The 18,374-nt window shown below is 49.7% G+C and overlaps 1 protein-coding gene across 1 annotated transcript in view; it reads right to left on the bottom strand.

Moving 5' to 3' along the window:
- The window catches only part of KCNB1 (potassium voltage-gated channel subfamily B member 1), a 128,477-nt gene extending 117,338 nt beyond the window's left edge, over positions 1-11,139 (bottom strand). The window contains exons 1-2 of the mRNA XM_072879167.1: positions 11,062-11,139; positions 9,203-9,868 (exon numbers count right to left, since the gene is read on the bottom strand). Of these exons, the coding sequence (XP_072735268.1) occupies positions 9,203-9,769 (567 nt within the window). The 5' untranslated portion in view covers positions 9,770-9,868; positions 11,062-11,139. The remainder of the gene's footprint in view (positions 1-9,202; positions 9,869-11,061) is intronic.
- Between the last annotated feature and the right edge of the window lie 7,235 nt (positions 11,140-18,374).

Raw genomic sequence — 18,374 nt, 5'->3', positions numbered from 1 at the left:
GTACCAATCAGAGAGCATTTCTGGTGTTTATGCTGTTTATGTACTGCAAATGAGATTTACAGCTCCATTTTGTTCAAAAATGAGCAAGAGCAAATGGACTTAAATAAAACAAAACTAATCTGTGCTTTTGGCTAGAGACTCTACATGAATCCTAGTCCAAACAGCATTGAATAAGTTGAACTCATAATAACTGGAACTGATTACATACCGCAGAAAAAATGAACTTTAAAATAAATTGTTCCTTCCATTTGTTTTGACTGTTCACCCAGCTGTTGTTAGTGACACAAGGTTTTTTTATCAGATTAGGTAGATGCCTGATGGATGCTGTTTTTCACATGAGGTTTGTCAATACGAGATTCAGGTACCAACAAGTGCTTTGGTTTTTGCTTTGCTATTAGTGTCTCTTGTCCAAACCCAGGTTTCAGACACACAACCAAGCAGCAGAGTGCTGAGGTTAAGGCCACCATCCCCACACTGCAGTGCCAGGACCTCAGAGGAAGAGTCTCAAAACATCCACAGCCGTTGGACTAATGGTCCACATCATTGCACCAGAATAGCCACAAACTTCAGCGAAAACACTCGCAGGAATCACGACAGGTCTGGGAGAGAGTTGTGAATGGGGAAAGGGGGAATATTCCTAAAAATGTCAATACATCTTCCAAGGCCAGGCTGAAGGGAGCTCCCAAACTACCAAAAAGCCCATGCTCTGACCCTCACGTTCACACAGATACTGTTACTATCAAAGGTAGTAATTGTTTTGTCTGAGGAGATACTACCCCTGTTGAGTAATGTTTGAGTTGTTCATTACGTTTGCTGTGCTCAAAGAGGAGCTGGTTGCTAGGATTAGTTCTTAATTGCAAATAAATACCTTCCATATACAGGTTAATTTTGGTACAAAGGAATTCCCATACAGAGGGGCAATTTTATATAGTATGTGTGCATACATAGATATATACTGTATTGGATATGTATTATGATTTATTATATCATTTCATAATACAATTATATATATGTAGTCTAACATACATACTTTCTTGCTATGCAGTTTAACATCATCCCCTCCCTACAGTCAGAATTGCATCAGAGAGTACTGAAAATGCCCCAGTACAGACCTTGTGCTTTTAGATCTACCAGAGAAAACCTTTCCATTTTTTCTGTAACCACTCATTCCTCAAACATGACAAAGTTTTCCAGGCTGGACTCATATAAATAGGAATACCTGTGCTGAAACAGAGAGGTTTGATTTCTCACTCCATCCCCTTGGATAAGATGTCAGAGGGCTGCCAGCACCTTTCCCTCTCTAATATCACACCACAGGCAGCAGCCAAGGGCCGCTGGAAGCTCACTTACACCATGAAAATGTACTGGTGACATGGGACAGAGGAAGCCAGCGTCCCCCCCAGCTCTGCCCTGGCCTTTCTCACTGACCTTGGGCAATGATCACCTCTTCACTTTAAGATGGGGATAATACATATATCACAGGTTTGTCCTGGCCTTAAGTAATCCATCTTTTCAAAGCACTTTGAGAGCTTTGCTTGATGAGTACAGACATTATAATACTCATCTGTTCCCATTACATTCAATGGGAGTTTTACCCTCTGCAGAAGCAGGGCTGGGGCTGCTGGTGTTATTGTGAGACCTAGAAAATAAACATGCTTGGGATATTTAAATGCTAGCATTTTGGGAGAGGCTATAGCAGGTACAAAGGCACACTGCTTGTGTAGGGATTCTCAGCACTCTTCCAGACTTGCTCTAGAATAAAGAGTAGAATTTTTTCATTAAAAATCAGAAAGAGACCTCACTGAGTCCTGCTGGTAAACATGTTCAGCTAGTGCCAGATTGTAAAGGAGACAGCAGAGAGAAACCAGAGACCAGCCGAACTAAGGGGCAAGGTTACTACAAGGTTTACTTTTGCTGTACTGAGTAATTGCAAAAGCCAGGAGGTGAATATGTAGCTATCACCCCAGGGAGTAAACTTAGGGCAAGGTCATCCTAAGGATAAAGGGTGCCAAAACTAAAGCAGCTCAGGTACGACAGTTAAGTGATAGGGTGTGGGGCAGGCATCCTGTTGCCATCTCCTAGGTCCATGGCACACAGCAACGCAGAGCCAATTTACTCACTCAGCCCTTGAAGCAGTTTTGCCCCATAAGGGCAGTGACCTCCAAACCTGAGCTCGGCTATTGCTGTACCAGTGCTCCCAGTCCTCACGTGGGAAGCCAACACAGCTTGTGATGGAGCTGAGCCTCTAGATCTAGGAAACAAACTGGGCAACTCTCATAACAGTAAGGGTCTGATTGTTGTCTGCCTTAATGTAATAGAAGCAGTGACAACATATAGCTTCCACATATAGCTTCTTCAGAGAAGGCCAATATTAATGTCTTGCTCACATTCACTGGCCACGTTGTGCCTCTTCTGTTGCTGCCAGATATCTCCATGGAGTAAATCATATTGACTGTGTTTATTATATGAACTAAGTGATCAGCTGTGAACTTTCTTTGACATAAATATTTTGCCATTAGCAATGACAAATAGCAGCGCCCATGTTGTAAAAGTAACATTGGATTACTCCTCTCCATGGGGGCATTTACATTGAGAGAAATTAGAAGGAAATTGTGATCTTCAGGATCAAGAAGGAACAGGCAGAAGTAGGAATATGATGGCAAGGATATTTATCCCACTGTGTAAGAAAAGTTAAACAGAGAATGTTTTTAAAAAATGAAAAGAATTGATTTTTCTACACAGCTCCAGAATGCCTCTGCATAGCTAGCTCTGAACACCACTGCAGTCAGTGCACACCCATCGGGCACAGCATGCTTGACTCGTCAGTGTGCGCAAGTGCTTTGCACAGGTACCAGCCGAAGCTGCACCCACGCTTTGTGAGCATTACACCACGCCGGCATTTCCTGGGTGGATCAGGCCCAGCACTTTTTCCAAATCCCCTTATTACTAAACCTCTTCAGTTACAGCTGAATAAAACAGGGATTTCCCATTGCAAGATTTCCTAAATTTTTGACTAGTGATGTTGGCACCTTAAACCATGTCTGCTTGCAGACTGAGCAGGATGGGAGAACACTGAGCAGCAAGGGGAATTAATTTCTCAGAGAGATTTTTTTTCAAAGGTACAAATGAGAGCTGGTGCTTTAAAAATAGCATCGACTATATTTCTATAGCACACGTCCTCTAAGGAATTCAGCCCAAGCACATAAGCTTGTGGCTTCCCTCCTGAGACAGGCAGGCAGTCTCACACAGATGTGGATGCTTAGGCTCAGGGAGGACCACAAACTGGCTCCAGGCTTTCCTAGCAGAAAGTTAGATAAGTTAAAAATCCAGACTTATGCCTATGTATGTTCATGCACGCTATACTTCATGGAATGTACGGCAAGTACATCAAAAGAACTACTAGGCTTAACAATTTTAACTTTCCTTTTCTAAAATTGTTTAGAGACTGCAAACCTGCAGGCTTAGATCATAAATTGCTGAACCCAAACCATTTTCAGGTAGGAAATGCCAGGCAGCTGCCTGTCTGTATCCAAGGGGTGCTCAGGGCTGCAGTAACAGGTCTGGAGAAAGGATCACCTTTGAAAGGCGAGGATCCCGCCTGGAGAGCTTAGAACAAGCTTGTTGTTGGCAGATGCGTACCATGCAGGAAATAACATGGGATGTTGCATTAGGGTTGTGGGAGACTAACAAGCTGATGTCATGGCCAGGGTGTCTCCTATGTTACAGGGGCTCCCAGTAAGATTCTTTAGAGCCAGGAAAGAATCATGGGACATAATTACCAGGCCAGCAATATTACTAGGGGTTTTTTTCCCCCCAAACTGGGAGTTTAGGGAAGCTGTAATACAGAGGGGTTCTGGGAACTGACAGCACAGCAATACGTTGTGGGAAGGTCATCGGTGAGACAGAAGCAGAGGACGCATTGCAGGGAACTGAACGTAGGAATTAGGGCTCCCCAGACAAAAGGTTTAAGAAGTTCACTGGAAAGACAAGCACCCAGAAAGGAGCTGCAGGATGAAGAGAGATTGATACAGAACAGCAATTGTTTGTGTGTCCACAGGACAGCGCTGTGCTAGAAACCCAGCAATAAGCTATAGACCAAAGTGGCAAATCCCTGAACCCAGGGGAAAGGCTTTGGAATGAGGCTCTGCTTTTGAGGATCTCCAAAGGCAGGACTCGACTTTGGACGAAGGGAAAATGTCTCCTATATATAGCAGAAAAGTCAAGGCAGTAGCTACATCAGAAAAATGAAAGTCACAGATACAAGCAAAATATGGGCAAACTGGCTTTAACAGACAAAGTCAACATCTGCCCTGTGATGGGAGCCTCAGAGACAGACAAGACATGGCTAAAATGCGACCCCTGCAATTAGGGAGAGGGGTTTCCTCTGCTGAATGCTAAATTCAGGCAGGTTTAGAGATGAATGAAAACTGCATGCCATAAGGGAGGGCCAGGAATAGAAAGCCCATGTGGGGGAAGAATGCTCTAGATGTAGTGAATGCATCTCCAAGAGGCTTTATCATTCTTATTTTGTCACTACTATCAACAATAATAAGAAAAGAGCTTACAGAGCAACCTTCCCAATCCCTAAGCAATGCATCCAGGGATTAGCAGCAGAGAGCAGTGGGCAGCTCGAGAAAAGCTGTTCAACCAATGTAGAGGCATGCATAATAAGATTACTGAATTGGAGTTGCATGTTTTCAAGGATAAACGTGATATTATTGCACTGGCAAAGACATAGTAGGAACAGGGGAAGGGATGAGGAATAGCCTGTCAGAACAGAGGAATTGCTGCAGCTGAGCTCCCAACAGGACAGGGACAAGTGGGAAGTGGAGGCAATGAGGAGGAGAGGAAGTGCACATCCTACTTGACATGCAGATATGCAGAGAAGCTTTTTGCAAAGTGGGTGATGTCATCGTGTTTTTCTCAGTCTTCAGGACAGCAAGGGAAAAATAGATGAAACCAGCACATGCAGAGGAGTCTGTAAGACGAGCAGACTCCCTCCCCCCCCCCCGTGCAACACCAATTGCTCAAATATTGATCAGGGAAATAATTTGTAAGGGCTAAAAGAAGAAAAGGATTTATTTTCCTCCAAAGAGACAAGAAGGGCAATGTTCTTGCAGAGTTGCTGGAAAGGTCCAGGTGATCAGGGGAGTTCTAAGACCATATAAGTTAGTTAAGATGTTGAGTTAGTCTAATTTGTTATTTGTGTATACTGGAAAGCTTGGAACAACGGCAGTCTGATTTTTCAGGATGCCATGAAGTCTAGTTGGAATTACAGCTAGGCTGCTTCTCCCAAGGGGCACAAATGTCTCACCAGGCAGGAGACCCCCACAGATCCTAACTGGCTTGGGTAGTAAAAAACAACAGCTACAGGAAGGACTTCTGCTTTGGAAACCCAGGGCTGCTAGCTGGGCTGTGGGTGATAGAAACCAGCTGCCCAGGCTTAGCCTTGGTGAGGGAAAGAGTAATTAAGATCAAAAGCCCAAACCAGAGAACTGCTGGAGAACTGCTAGCCACTGCTGCCCTGACATGGACACTAAGTCCTGAGAAAAAGCAGCAGTTCTGCTTGGCTTCTGGAGAGCTGCTTTTCTTTCCCAAGGAAAGGAAAATTACCATACAACAAACTGTAATAGCTACTCCAGAAAATATCTGCACCTCATCTTCATCTAGGGTAAATCCAGACAGAAGTGAGCACCAGAGAGTCCTCTATGGTTAAAAATGGATGTTGCGAGTACAAAGTACAGGAAGAATACTATCTAAAAACACAAAAACAAAAGTCAACCACCAAACTATGTGGATAGGGGGAATGATAAAAATAAGCAGGAACATGCAAAAAAAGTGATTGCAAGAAGAGGAGGAAGCATCCACAAAGACTGCAGTGAGTATTTCTCAGGGATATTACAGGCAAATAAAGCCACAGGAAGCAGGAGAAACTGATTCTTTAAAATATCCTGTAAGGCTAGAGAGAGAGATAAATGAGAAGTTTTATTTAATAACTTGCCTGTTAAATATTTTTTTATTTGGTAGAGTGAGAGTCCCTCAGTGCTCAATTTTGTGCATAGGGGTTTTCCCACCAGGCAAAGCAAGCACAGGGGAGTACAGCACAGCAGGTGCCTCCAAGTTAAACGGCCCAATGGGTGAAAAGGTTCAGGTGCCTGTTGCGCAGTCTGACCCTGGAGAAGGGCTGGAGTGCTGCCCCGTGGCTCTACGGCACCTCGCACAAGGACAGTGCGGCTTCAGTTACAGCTGCGAAGGACTGCAGCATTACAGGAAAGGAGCAAACACCCCTCTGCTAGTGCTGGGCAACAAGGCAGCAAGCCTGGGGCTTCAACAGCTGTCTGATGCTTCATCGTAGAAATTTGGAGGCTCTCAAAGAGTGGGTATTATAAAAATCTAAGAGTGTTCTTTCCAGTCACGTACAGGGTGAAGCATCACACAAATAAGACACTGCTTGCCACGAGGTGGTTAGTTTAAAAGCCAGACAAATTAGTCAAAAGATATGTGTAAATCCCCAGTGCATAAAAGAGCAACAAAAATTAAGGTCTGGGGGATTCTTCTTCTCTTATTTGAATGCTGTTTTCCACCCTGAGATACATCACATATAATTCCTTTTTAAAAAAAAAAACAAACAAACCCACACATACAACCAAACACACACCACAAACAAAAAAAAAACCAGCTTGCTCTCAGTCTTTAACTGGTCCCAGTTAACCACGAGAAGTTCTGCAGTAAGCTGTTATGGAGGAGTCAGGTTAGGTATTGTGCAGAAAATGTTAAAATACAAACACTACTTACAGCCAGCAAGAAAGCCCACCTTGCTGGAGCGGGAGTTAGACAACGGGGCATGGTGTACAGAGGGCTTGTGTTAGGTTTGGGGGAGAACCTGCATTTGTAGCCATTTTCTAGACTTCTTAGAGAGAACATGAAGGCAGCCTGTATTTCTTACATTTCAATGGAAAAACCTTTACATTGAGTGGCAAAAGTTTGAAGAAAAAGCATAAGTGAGAGTAGTACACATTTTCCCAATTATTTTCGGTCCTTCAGTGACAGTCATTAAACCTCAGCATAGTTTACTTTGTTCCCTTTCTATAGAAACAGTTTGAGCTCCCAGACCCAGCAAAGCAGATGGAGTCTGGCTTTAGGAAAGCTGACAGAAGTTCCTGGAGGCCCGTGGCCTCAGCAAAAGTGCTCCTCTGAGCAGACAGCTGAGGAAAACCGGCCAGGAACTATCCGGCAGAGGCTCAGATTTAGAAAATGCAGCCTGAAACGGAGCCTGGGCACAGCTGGTTAAGTCAGATAACAGGTCAGGCTGCCAAGTCCCTCCATCAGAAGTTGAAGACTGGGTCCAGCCTATTCAATATGTAGAGTGAATTCTCATGAAGGTGATCAAAGCAAAGGGCATACTCTGGCATGAGAAAAGCTATCTACCAGCAGGGAGAAAATCGGATAAAGAATAGGCTTAGCAGCTCTTCTATCCCTGCCTAGTAAGCTAATTGTTCATCATGCTCATTTTCTTTGCTACACTTGAAATGAGTAGAAATCTGTATTTGGGAATTGCTGGAATATCTGAGGTCTGAGAACATAGAGCACCATTTTCATTACAGTAATGAAGTCACAGAATCGTAGCTTTAAATGGGAAGGATAATAATGCATTACCATTCAGTCTCAATTAATCCAGAGCCTGCAATGCCGAATGCACTCACTCTGAGAATTTTCTCAGAAAATGAAGCTAGAGTGCATTTCATTTATAAATCACAAAAGACACTTATTTGGCAAGAATGACCCCTGCTCATATACAATAAATCACGAGCATCAACAGTCTCTAATGGATTTTGAGTCTGTGCCACAGACAGCAAAGCCTGGGGCCTGTGTTTCAGGATTCCAGGACTGTGCCAAAGGAGCCTTATAAATGATTAATGCATTCAGCAGTGTCATCTGTGCCATTGGAGAGAAAAAGACATTCCGGGGCTCCGTTTGTCATTAAAAAAGTGATAATCGGTTCAACAGCCGACCATGCCTCTCCCTTCCCCTGCCAGAATGAGCCATTTAGCTCCACACTTCATAAAATCCCTTCCCCAAACTTTCGTACATGCTTTTGGTTCATGATGCACAACATTTCAGTAAGAGAAAAGAGAGGGAAAGAAGTAGTTTGTTCTCATAAGTAGCCCACCAAAGCCAGACTTCCTATGGGATGGAGCTAAGGTTTGCATTTGCAAATATAAGTACAACAGGGAGGTGACATTAAAGATGTAGCTGGGGCCCCTTTCTACTTCTTTGCCATAGTATGAGGACACCAGTACATAGAAAATTCAAGTTTTGGTCCCTACTGCTCAGTGTTGCATGCTTTTCAGTTATTCATCCCACAGTTTTCAACCTCTCCCCCTTCACTTTTGTCCCCATGGTTACTGAATCATTGTGTTCTCAGATTTTCCTCACTAAAGAATATATGACTAACATGAGACAGCTAAATTATCAGAGCCAACTCTGACATTGGTTTCTCCTAACATGGATCTTATCTTCCAAATGCCTTCAAATAGATCTGTTGCACTGGCACAACTTCGGAGTAAGCAGTACTTCAACAGGGACAGAGCTGCAGCAGTATTGCATGGTGAGACTTAAAATAGGCTGGAATCAGGTAAAGGATGAAATTCAAAGGCTAGCTTTAGCAGACCCGCAGCCTAGGAGTGCATGATACAAATAACTAGATGTATTTCACCACATAATTTTAAGTTAAGCCCTAGAAAGGAAGGCATTATTTCATGACTGGACCTGGGTCTAAGAGTTTGAGCAGATTTCCTCCTTAAAAGCCAGTTTGGTTAAGCAGTAGGAGACATGCAAGGTTTAGGCCCAAAGAAATCTCTATTGCAAAATGCACCAAGACAGGCCACTGGATAACAAGTCTACTAACCTTCAGCCACAGCAATCAGCAGATGCTGACCCAGGGGTCAGTGGAGCTGTTCCCACACTGAGCAGCCTAGACCACCCCTGGGAAGCCCAAAGCAGATCTCTTCCAAACTGCCCAAGAAAGATACATTAAACCTTGTTGCATCTGGGAGGCCTTTCTCCCCTTCACCCACAGCATCCATCCAGCCACAAGTGCCCAGATGCTAAAGCAAGGGTAGCGGGGCAATACCTCATGTAAGCATCACCACAGTCAGGAGCCAATACAGACAAGACTTGAGAAGAAGTGTGGAGATCTTACCTTGGCCGCTACAGAGGAGTTGGGCTTCTCCAGGAGGTCCCAGAGCTTTTTCCTTTTGTCAGCACAGCAAGTGTTATCAAATTCCTCCCCTTCCCTTTCCCTCAGTGTCTCGGCTTCTCTCTTCAGTTCCTCATTCATCTGCTCCTTCTTCTGGTGGTAGCGGGCCTGGCAGCAGGACTCCAGGTAGATCTCATCCACCCCCCAGTAGTCCAGCTCCTGGCTGAAGGACAAGGCGCACATCTCCTCCATCATGTGCAGCTTGCCAGTACGGTAGAAGTTCAAGATTGAGGTGAATGCCCCGGGATGCCTGTCGAAGAAGTACTCGTTCTCCTCCAGGTTGTAGTCATCACAGATCTCCATGAGGGAGTCGTGCGTGTTGCAGTCTCTGAGCTTACCCAGCCTGGTCCGCGGCAACCTGTCCAAGGTCCGCCAGAGAACCTCGTGGGCCAGCCCCCCCACGTTGAGCTTGACCCTGCGGGAGCAGGCCTTGCTCCTGACGATCTCCGTGGGGTCCGGAGGCAAAGAGGTAGTAGAGCGAGATCCATGCTTATTCATCCCCAGAGGCATCGCTGGTCCCCCTCAGGCTGGACGCTCCAAGGTGCGGCGTGGGGCAGGGCGCGCGGGGGCCGGCTCTCCTCACCTCTCCTTCCCCTCCATGCCCCAGAGCTGCAAGAGAGGCCAACCGTGGGTCCCCGCCCGCTGACCTCCGCGCCCGCCGCCTCGCCGCGGCCTTATCCGCGCGCGGGGGAGCGCCGGCCCCGCTCCGCTCCGCTAATCTGCTCAGGGGGCGGCGGCGCTGTCCGCCTGCCGGTGCTGAACCGCGCTCCGCGCCCCGGCGGGCGGGCGCTCTCCGCGCCCGCGGTGCTGAAGGCCGCCCGCTCCCACGTGCCGGCCCGGGCGCCGCCGCCGAGCTCCCCCGGGCGGCGGCCGGGCGTGCGCCCCTCTCCCCGGCGGGGCCCCGCCGCCGCCCGGCAGGGTCCCTCGCACACCGCCGTCCGGGAGAGCTGCGGCGGCTCGGCGCGGCCCCGGGAGCCTCCGCTAGCAGCGGGCTGGGAACCGCTGACCGACGGGGGAGGGCGCAGAGCTTCCCCCGAGCACCGCTCAGCCGTGCGCCCCGAAAGGCGCCGGGCCGCTAGCCGGGGGCGCGCTGGCACGCCGTCCCCCCCATCCCGGAGCGGCCGGCCGGGAGCGCGCCGGCCCCGCCGCCGCCGTCCCCCGAGCGCCCGGCCCCGCCGCCGCCGTCGCCACCCCCTCCCGCGGAGGGGCCCTGCCGGACCGCGGACGCCGGACCCCGAGCGCCCCCGTGACCCAGCCGGGGCAACCCCCCTCCTCGGCGCCGGCCGTGCCCCCTGCCCTGCCCAGCCGTGCAGGCTGCAAGGAGACGCGGAGGCTTTTTATAACTCCAGCCTTGCAAATTTCCCCGAGGAAAGGGCTGGGGAAGGGAAAAGAAGGTATTTCCAGCCGCTCTAACGACGCACTCTACCTCTCTGGGCGCCCCACACACACCCCCCACGCCGACCTCTGCATAACAGGGAAATCAGCGAAAGTCGGAACAAGGGGAAAAAAAAAAAACCCCGAGCCTTCCCTGCAAAGCCGGGTGGCTTATGACAGCCCTGAGCACTGTTGCTTACACAAGATGGCACGAAGAGAAACCCCGGCGCAGAAGGGAACGGCTCCTCCATGCCCAGCCGGCACAGCTCCGGGGCTCGGCCCCTCTCCCCGCCGATCCAGGTCCCCCCAGCCCCAAAACCGAAATACCGCCGCTGCCTCCAGGCCGCCGCCGCGGCTGCTCCCCGGCCGCCGCCGCCGCACGCGGGGAGAGGCTCCCCTCCCTCGGCCCGAGCCCGGCCCGCACCTACCTCCTCCTGCGGGCTCCCGGCGAGGCGGTGCGGGGCTGTGCGGGGCCGAGGGCGGCTACATCCTGCGGCGGGGCGGGCAGGAGGGGCGGCCCCGCTCGCATCCCCCCGCGGGCAGCCTCAAGGCGGAGGGATGGCGGCCGCGCTCCCGGCTGTCCACGGAGCCCGGGGGGAGGGGAAGGGAAGGGAAAGGAAAGGAGGTAAATCGGATCCCTCGGCAGGAAGCTTTCCAAGGCCTTCCCTCGGCTGCGGCTCCCCACTCCTGCCCACAGTCAACGCCGAAGCCGCATCTGCCCCCGCCCCCCCAGCCCTCTCTCCATGCAGACACAAAGGAAAGCTCCGGTACTTCCTTCTGCTGCCTGGGAACGGAGATCAACAAGTCTAGTCTGAACCTCCGGCTTTTCCCTGCAATTCTGTCCCGGAGTTGTTTGGAGTGAATTGGAAGTTGGGGGTGGAAGAGAGGAAGGCAGCTCCACCGTGAGCTGGGATGCAGCATTGCAGGGAAGGTTAACGCTTTCCTGGCCGGGCCCCGCCGCCCCGGGGCTGATTTATAGCGGGGGAGGCGCCTGGAACAGACCTAGCACCGGGGGAGAGCCGCAGCATCCCTCCTTAGGAGGACGGGGAAGGACGGGGCTATTCCCACCATCCTCCAGCTCCCGGTGGTAACACCCGTGAAAAGAGGAGCAGGGATTGGTGCCAGGAGAAAAATGATGAGCAGAGAGCGCTGATAAGCCCAGCAGGGCCCCTATTGCTTCCCAGGCCCTGCTTGCTGAGCCAGCAGCAGCTGAGCTCAATGAGGCCGAGCATCACTCCGTGCAAAGAGTGAACTGGGCCCTCGTCCTCACCCTGGCAGCCCCTCCTCAGAGGAAAGAGACTGTTCTTAGGATGGCTGCATATACGTGCAGATACAGATGGGAGGAATAATAGTGGATCTCTGCTGCTGATTAGAGATAAAAATGTAATAAAAAGGAGCATTTACTAACCTGAAAACACAGCAGAAATGAAGAAAAGGGTAACTTGCCAGGCAACAGCACAGCATTCAAAGTATCCCTCTGCTGCTCTGTCCTCCTTCTCTTCCTCTTTCTCTCCCGACAGGGGAAATGAACCTCACCAGGAGCCTGGAGCTCCATTAGCACCATTTAATGGGTACATTAGCACCACTTAATGCAGTTCACCTGCTTAGGCTGGTCTACCAGAGGTACACAGCCATGCTCGTTAGCCCTTTCTCCTCTTGCATTGATTGACCATGGCTCTTGGACTCTAGTGACAATTCCTACTACAAGGTGTCTAAAATAGGAGCCCAGCGTCTGATTTGTGTGATTAACCAGGCAAAAAGACTCTCAGGGCTGCTTTTCCCCATCTTCTGTGCTTATCTCCCACCTGGCTCCCATTGCCCAGTGTACACAATGTCAGTGTTATGCTACTGTCTTTGGTGTTTGAATGTCCACATCTTCCTTAGAGATGACTTTCTGAAATCCCAAAGGGTGCTTGTGTGGCCAGGCCTTTTTCTCCAGTACCTCCCACAACTGTATATCATCTGTATATTTCAGAATTTCTTACAAGGAGAAGCAGGTCACTACCTTCCTTTTGCAGATGGGGAAATAAAGATAGAAAAGCAAGATCACCCAGAGGGGAGGTGGAAGAAAGAATTGGGAATAAACCCCGTTGACACCAGCTTAATCTCAGCCCAGTGCCCCTCTGCTGCAGTAGCTCCCCCTACCCCATGAAAACCTACACTCAGCATCCAGAGCACTTCAGTTCTCTTACTTTGTCATTTCACCACCAGACCCTACTTTACTCCTCTTACAACAGAGATGAAAACCCCTGATCAGGGCTGGGAAGCTAAATCTGTTAATGATTACAAAGGGCTTTGAAACTTCCAGCTGGCAGGTGCTGTAGGAGAGCAAGTTATTTGTTTGTTAGCACTGGCATCCAGTGCACATTATCTCCCCTTGTGACAAATGCAGGCTGCTCGTCTGCAGGAAGAGGATGGTGGGAGGGAAAATGACAAGTAGCCTAATGCAGGGAGATGCATCAGATTCAATGCAGTTAAATCACTGGGAGAGAGGCAACTCAGGTTTATTAGCAGGGCATTGGTATCTTCCTGCATCACTCTTGCTACTTTGCCAATGTCATTCACGTGTTCTGCCAAGAGGCCGGAGAACCAGCCGTGGAGGGGGCACGGGAAGGGGCAGCATGGAAGCACAGACTCCTCCACTGCTGCGTGCCCACCCTTCCACCCACGCTGTCCTGCCAGTGCTGAAAAATCATACTTGACTCTCAGGTAGAAGCTGCAAGAGGGAGCCCTGCCGAGGGCAGACCCTCCAGCTGGCTGTGCCTGGGGTGATCCAGGAGTCTGGGGAGAGGAGAGGACGTTTCCACCCCCAGGACGTCTGTTCCCTGCAGCATTTCTTGTCCCACGATGGAGAGTTTGTCAGCAAGGGGCAGTGCAGGCCTGAGTATGCAGAAGTGTGCAGCCTGCTCGTTCTTCTCCAAGGTTATCTAACCCACTCTTGGTTTGGATATTCGTTTCAATTGATATTTTTGTGCGCTGAGCTTCTGCAAACTTAATTTATGGTTTGTTATTTCCACAGCCTCTGGAGCCAGCCAAATGCTTGAATGCAGTCCGTGGCAAACCCTGTTCCTTTCCAGGTATTACAGCAGTTATTGACAAGGAAACACCTTAAACCTCAAGTACTTTAGGGGAAATGTTCAGAGTATGGCAAATATACGTTCTCCTGGGCTTGCAGTCAGTCACACATACATATCTGGATTTCACCTGCCAGGCAGAAAAGGTCTGTAAGACAGTGTTTGCTCAGCTACAACATGACAGGGAAATAGGCTGAGCCGAAATGCGGAAATATCCCTCTGTTGATCTGCAGTGACTCCTCTGCGTGCATAAGGAAAAGTATCACATCTTCACAAACACCCACGCCTATACAACAGTCTGGCATCCTCCTGTCCATCCTGCGAAGCAAGAGGGGAGGCTGATTTACATCATTTTACTGGTCACAGAGAAACAAAGGGCTGTGAGAAAAGGAAGGCTCCTCACCCGTAAACAAGCGCTCAGCCCCGTCACAGCAATGGTATGTGGAACAATGGGTTTCCAGCAGAGATGGGCACAGCAGCTTTGGTGGCCCACGAGTTTTGGCTGGTTCCTGATGCTGAGGAGATGCTGGGTTTCATATTCTAAAACGAGCTATAAGATGTAACAATAACCCGTATTGTTCTTGCAGCCCAAGGGCCTTGTACTTGTCCTCGTGAGTGGGAAAGACAGTCATACACAATAAGCTGTCTCTGTTACAGTGTTTCCTATTATGTCCCTTTAAGGATTCCCTTAGTTTCCAGGGATTTTCTTTCCAGCCTAGAAACACTTTAGGTACAATGGAGATTCTCTTTTGTAGTCTGAAATCCTTTCCCTTAAATGGGAAAAAAAATTATCAGGTTTCTTGGCAGAGGTCTGTAACAAGTGTTGAAAAGTGCAAAAAGAACTGAGATACATAGTGCGGAGTAGTTTGTGCTACTGAGAGCCCAGAAGCATGGAAATACTGGAATACCAGGGAAAAATACTGGAAGCAGACAGCAAAATACAATCCAAAAATTAACCTTAAAGAGACAAGGCTCTCCTCGAAAAACCCTGGCAGAGCTTGGATGGCAATGTCAGCAGCAGCTGGGCTCCATCATCACACGCTCCCTTGCTGAAATCCCCTTTTGGAGGAGTTCAGCCATAGCTGCCGGCCGAGGCTGCCGTGGGCGAGCGGGCTCTGCGTGCAAGGGGGAAGCCTTGGTAGCCACGGCTTTCCTGGCCCCTGCCTGTCCCCCCAGCAGGCTCCACCATTCACTCCTGCCTTCTACCAGCTCAGCTCCTCCTCTCACCGTGGTAAAAGAAAGCCTTTCCCAAACTGTTTATGTCTATTTGTAAGTCCGTAACAGCTTGTTGGTCCAGAAAGCAGGGCCTGATCTCTGCCATGCTCTCTGGGTCCTCAGAGAAGCACCAAAGGATCTGGGAGGGCTGAGCTGCTGGACTGGATATCTGCAAAAGTGGGAGATGGAGGGAGGAGGGCAGAGAGGTCTCAGCAGGCACCAGAGGGCAAATGCCCCTTGGCAGAGGGCAAAGTCTCTGAAGACTGTCTCAGCTATGGAAGAGAAAAGACAGGTAAGGGCAGCCCTCTCTCATGTTTGGGATGACAGTAGCCACATAGGGACCCTGTCCTGTAAAAAGCTGAAATTTTCAGCTTACCTAAACTTTTCAGAAGCATTTTGAAGTCCCAGGAGTGCCCAAAGTCCCCTGCGTTGCAGGCAGGCTTCCCTCCTGCTGCCTCGAGGAGGGGCCGGCCAGAGATGCCTCACCGCTTGCCTGGCACCGCTCTGCGAACGGCTCTTGGTGCTTAGTCAGCCTCGGGCTCCTTTTGCCTTCAGGAAGAGGGCAGGAAACACGCCAGTGCAAATTGCTTATCAGAGAAGTTTCTGGTTCAGGTTCCCACAAAGCGCATTCAGAGCCATCCCCCTTGGCTCCAGCTTTCTGCCTTTCCCAGGATGTGCATTTCCTCCCGTGCATCTATTAACTGTGTCCGGTGCTCACTGACCACAGGCACACACCCCATGGCTCCTCTTCCCAGTGATGGCTCCATCAGACCCACCTTTCCTCTCATCTCGGCAAGGGCGAGTCTGGGGGACTAACTGAAAGCTGTGGAAGCACCAGCCTATTCCCTAAGGTGGTTGGGTGTGTAAAACATCACCTCCTGGCTGCATCTGTCTTGTTCACATCGGGTTTGAGAACAAATACAATTACTTCAGGGAGGAAAAATACACCAACTTTTCTGCTGGTTGAGGAATAAAAAGCCCTCAATGGGCCAATTTGTCCCTGTCACCCACCTGCTAGGGAATTTGCAAAATGACCCTGAGAAATTAATTTTCTCCTACCTATCATACCATAGGCCAAATCCTTGGGGCCCCAGGTCCCCATCCTGCCCAGGAGGGACCGGTGGCAGTGGGACTCCCCCCCCCCCGCCCCAGCAGGGGCCGGGGGGACGTTTTATCCTCCTGTCTTGTGCTGTTCAGGCAGGGCTGGCACCAAGGGAAAAACAGCCACCTATAATATGTTATCTAACAGTTAGCTTTAAGGACTGAGCTCTGTAAAGCAATTGGACTTGCTATGTCATTCAGCAACTGCAGATTTATTAGCCCTGAAGGGCTGGAGGCTCGCGTTAGTCACCTCGCCATCAGTCAGGAGGGAAGGCAGCAGAGCTAGAGGGGTCGGCCCGTCTTTGCAGCGGTGGAGATGTGACCTGTCTCTCGCAGGGGTGACCAGGTGCCCATCCATCCGGGCCGCTTTCCACCCAGCTGCTGTGGACTGCTGTGGACTGCAAATGGCCCTGCAGCCATTTACCCCTTTGGGGTCTGTGCCCATGCTGCATGCAGGCAGACTGTGCAGTCTTTTGGGAGAGCAAGGGTCCAGGACCTAGATGAAGTGTCATTCCCAGGAATTCACGGGCAGGAGGCCCTGCCTGCCCTCCCTAAGCTCCCTGCTGCCAGAGGGATCCCAGCCATGGAGGGAGCTTGCTTGTGGGGAAAACCCCTCACACAGCCAGGTGAGGGGCTGCAGATGCAATGGGGCAGCGGCTGACAAGATGAAGTCCCAGCTCTGAAGAGAAGACATAAATAGGGGTGTAACAGAAACTAGATGAATACCGTTGACCCTGCCATGTTTGCCACCAGTCCTGCGCATTACGCACAAGTCTCTCTTTTCAGAGGTGATGGGTGCTGTTTCTCTCCCTGGGTTGGAGGAAGCCTGACTGCTTTAACCAGCATTTGGAGAGCCAGCCTGCTCAAAGCATGTTGCAACAGGCGGTGGGGAGCTCTCGCCTGCTGCGGAGGGCAGGAGTGCTGAGAAAGAGCAGCGGGGGAACAAAGACTCCACCAACTCCTAACAGAGAATATGCCATCTCAATTGTTTCAGGAAAGGCTTTTGGCAACGAGACTCCAAGCAGTATAGCTAGCAGTTGGGCCTGCTAAAGAGCTCCCCGGTTCCAGTCCCTGGCAGCATCTTCCCCGCGTGGTTGAAGCAAACACAAGTGATGTTGCAGAGGAGCTGGGGCTCAGAAGGGCACTCCAGGATGCGGCTGCTCACAGCGTCCTCGCAGCAGAGGAGGCAAAGTCAGGTTCCCTCCCTAAACAGCTTCCACCTGAGCTTGGGGACACGGTTCCTTGATGTGGGGAGGTGGCAACAGGTAGCTGTGACCTGAAGTGTGTTCTTGCTAGGATTCACTCCTGCCCCCACAGTCACCTGATTTCCATCCCTGGCTTCTCTTGCCCAGCTCCTCTTTAACAAACACAGGCTGAGGGCTCAGCCTTAGAGGCAAAGCAAACACGTAACTCAGCCAACAGATAAAATCTACTTTGGGGTCTAATGCTGGAAAAATGCCACCACTTGAATGTCCTCAAGCATGGTGAGTTTTCTCAGGATAATGAGAGTAAGAATTGCTCTGCTCTTGCATATGTGGATCCTAAAAGGACTCTGCAGTCAGAGAGCAATTTCAGATGGTTCCTGGGAGGAAAGTACCATAATATCACCTTTCAGACTGAGGGAAATTGAGACAGAGAAGGATTAAAGCGATCTGCCAAAAGCTGCATGGGGTGGGGGATGAATGAGCAGCTAAATGTACTTTAAATCTTAGGAGATATCCTTTAGTGATTCCTACCAAGATTGTTTGCCTTTTCCCTGTTACTGCAGCTAACAGGGAGCACGTTTGTCAGAGGTTCCTGCCATCAGTGGCAGAAGCTTTTACAAGAGTCGCACATCTCAGTGAGAATAAGGCTGATGGTGGTACCCAACAGTTTAAGGTTTTTGTTGCTCATCTTTTATGAGGAACTGACAGAAAATAGGCAGGATTTGAAAAACTTGCATGAACCCAGCCCTTCTTGGCCATTCCCTGATCTCAACTGCCCTAAGCCTTGAGTAAACTCACTCTTCCTTCTCCCCTCCTTTGTGCCATTCAACATTAACAGCTGGAGCTGCTTTGGGGTCAGGAAGTTTCATGCCAATGGCTGCAAAGTGACATGAGGGGGGGTCAAATCTAATTTCAAGCAACTATTTAATGTTATTTCTAGTACTAAGGGGGTCTAGCTGCCCTGGGGACAGGTCCTGCAGGAAAGACTGGGCATCTTGTGCCACTGATGGGGCTGGTTCCTCAGAGGGGGGAGAGCTTTGATTTCAGTGACATGCCATCACAGCTGCAGGAATAGCATCAGTTGTCTCTGGGAAGGGTCAGTTCCAGCCTTTCTTGGGTTATTTTGCATCTGTAATGTGTATTTAA

Source organism: Ciconia boyciana, chromosome 14 (genome assembly GCF_034638445.1).
Source record: "Ciconia boyciana chromosome 14, ASM3463844v1, whole genome shotgun sequence".
Lineage (NCBI taxonomy): Eukaryota > Metazoa > Chordata > Aves > Ciconiiformes > Ciconiidae > Ciconia > Ciconia boyciana.
Note: the sequence above shows the minus strand (reverse complement) of the source record. Positions and strands in the feature narration are given on the sequence as shown.